The following is a 2,646-nucleotide window of genomic DNA, read 5'->3' on the forward strand; positions in this document are numbered from 1 at the left end:
GCCGACGGTGTGGAGCGTGTGAGTCACCTGGCGCCGTGAGCACGGACACCGGTGAGGGTGGAGGTGCCTGTGACGCGGTGAAAGGAGTCCGCGGGGCTGGGGAATAGAGTGCTAGGAACTACATTACCCAGAAGGCCACGCGAACCGGGCCATTGGCCTCCTTATAGGGCGTTTCCTGGCGTGCGTCCAGGGGGTGGGACAGGGACGGTGGGCGGAGGAGAGTGTGCTAGGAACTACATTACCCAGAAGGCCACGCGAACCGAGCCATTGGCATCCTGATAGGGCGTCTCCTGGCGTGCGTCCTGGGGGTGGGACTTCCGGTCTCCTCTGCACCCGCCAGTTGCTGGCCTCGCGAGCGCGCGCACGCGATTGGAGCGAACGGGACCACATACATTATTTCATTAAATCTCCCTACATCATCCCTACTTATAGTTGTGGAAACTGTGGCTCCAAGAGGTGAACTGGTTTGCTTTACTAGTCAGGGTAGTTAATGCTGGCTGTTATGACAAATAGCCCTCATTTCCCCATGGCTTAGCATCTATGTTTATTTCTTGCTCCTATTACCGTTTGAGGAGACCCAGGAGGCTGGTCCGGGTAAGTGTCCTTTAAGTGATGACTGTGGATTGAGCTCCCTGCCTTTGTATGACCCTGGCCTCTTGGACTATTTTGTTTCCATTAGTGTGCACACAGGGACAGAGAGTGTGAACAGTCACTAGGGATGCTGTGGGGGTAAGACCTGGAGTGCCCAGTGGCCCATGGTCCTTCTTTTGATCCCTTCCTTTAGCCAACACTTTCTAGGACCTGCCTGTTTGAGGTCACTATTTTCCTGGACCTTGGGCTATTTTTCAAGACCTTTTTCCACAGTTCCTAACGTTATTTTGAAATAAGAAACAAACAAAAAAACAAAAAAAGAGAGAGATTTTCTTTTTTCTTCTGTTTTTGTTCCAGTATTGCTGATCTGTAAAATGTTGTTTATTTATTTATTCTATTTTTGTAAGGCTTTTAATTGATTTTATTGATTTTTTTACAGAGAGGAAGGGAGAGGGATAGAGAGGTAGAAACATCGAAGAGAGAGAAACATCAATCAGCTGCCTCCTGCACGCCCCCCCACTAGGGATATGGCCGCAACCAAGGTACATGCCCTTGACCAGAATCGAACCCGGGACCTTCCAGTCTGCAGGCCGACGCTCTATCCAGAGCCAAACCTGTCAGGGCCAGTAAAATATATTTTAAAAATAAAAGATAATTACAGTCATTATGGAACCCTAATAAGTGAGCCAACGTCAGGGTCCCCAGGGCCTGGTGTCTCCTGGGAGGGAGGCCTCCCTGGAAGAGGAGCAGCCTGGGAAGGTGTGTGAGGGGTGGACTGTGAGGGTCTCAGAAAGACTAACTGTATGGTTTCCTCTGTCCCCATCTCCACAGGACCCTGTGACCTTTGACGACGTGGCCGTGTACTTCTCCCTGGAGGAGTGGGGGCTCCTGGACGAGGCTCAGAGACGCCTGTACCACGAGGTGATGCTGGAGAACTTGGCCCTTGCATCCTCTCTGGGTAAGACTCTCACCGTCTCACCGGGACGTGGACTAGGCTCTGCCCTGCCTCCCCCTCCTTTCCCAGAGGCTGCTCTGTGGACCCCACATGCTCCCCTGTGGACCCCAGGCCCTGCCCTCTTCTCTCTGCTGCAGCCCCAATACCTGCTGCTCTGAACTCTTCTCATAGGGACGGGATGCCGTGAGCCTAATGCCGTCCACCATGCTTGCCCCCTCCCTGGCCAGGGCAGTGTGTCCAGATCCATGGTTCTCCTCCTCCTCCTCCTCCTCCTCCTTCCCCTTTCCCCCCTCCACCTCCCTTCTTCCTCCTCCTCTCTTCTTCTTTCTTCTTCCTTCTTCCTTTTCCTTCCTTCCTTCTCCCTTCTTCCTTCTTCTTTTTGCTTTTTAACCAGCATTTGTTGAGCCCCAAGTCTGTGCCAAATATTTCCACATACATTATTTCATTAAATCTCCCTACATCATCCCTACTTATAGTTGTGGAAACTGTGGCTCCAAGAGGTGAACTGGTTTGCTTTACTAGTCAGGGTAGTTAATGCTGGCTGTTATGACAAATAGCCCTCATTTCCCCATGGCTTAGCATCTATGTTTATTTCTTGCTCCTATTACCGTTTGAGGAGACCCAGGAGGCTGGTCCGGGTAAGTGTCCTTTAAGTGATGACTGTGGATTGAGCTCCCTGCCTTTGTATGACCCTGGCCTCTTGGACTATTTTGTTTCCATTAGTGTGCACACAGGGACAGAGAGTGTGAACAGTCACTAGGGATGCTGTGGGGGTAAGACCTGGAGTGCCCAGTGGTCCATGGTCCTTCTTTTGATCCCTTCCTTTAGCCAACACTTTCTAGGACCTGCCTGTTTGAGGAATTGCAGCCATGGTCATGGTCACTATTTTCCTGGACCTTGGGCTATTTTTCAAGACCTTTTTCCACAGTTCCTAACATTATTTTGAAATAAACAAACAAAAAAAGAGAGAGATTTCCTTTTTTCTTCTGTTTTTGTTCCAGTATTGCTGATCTGTAAAATGTTGTTTATTTATTTATTCTATTTTTGTAAGGCTTTTAATTGATTTTATTGATTTTTTTACAGAGAGGAAGGGAGAGGGA

At 49.7% G+C, this 2,646-nt stretch overlaps 1 protein-coding gene across 1 annotated transcript in view; it reads left to right on the plus strand.

Annotated features, from left to right (window-relative positions):
* The window catches only part of LOC102256208 (zinc finger protein 548), a 14,967-nt gene that overhangs the window by 1,751 nt on the left and 10,570 nt on the right, over positions 1-2,646 (plus strand). The window contains exon 2 of the mRNA XM_014541996.1: positions 1,423-1,549. Coding sequence (XP_014397482.1) covers positions 1,516-1,549 — 34 coding nt within the window. The 5' untranslated portion in view covers positions 1,423-1,515. The remainder of the gene's footprint in view (positions 1-1,422; positions 1,550-2,646) is intronic.

The sequence above is a fragment of the Myotis brandtii genome, unplaced genomic scaffold, assembly GCF_000412655.1.
Source record: "Myotis brandtii unplaced genomic scaffold, ASM41265v1 scaffold2875, whole genome shotgun sequence".
Lineage (NCBI taxonomy): Eukaryota > Metazoa > Chordata > Mammalia > Chiroptera > Vespertilionidae > Myotis > Myotis brandtii.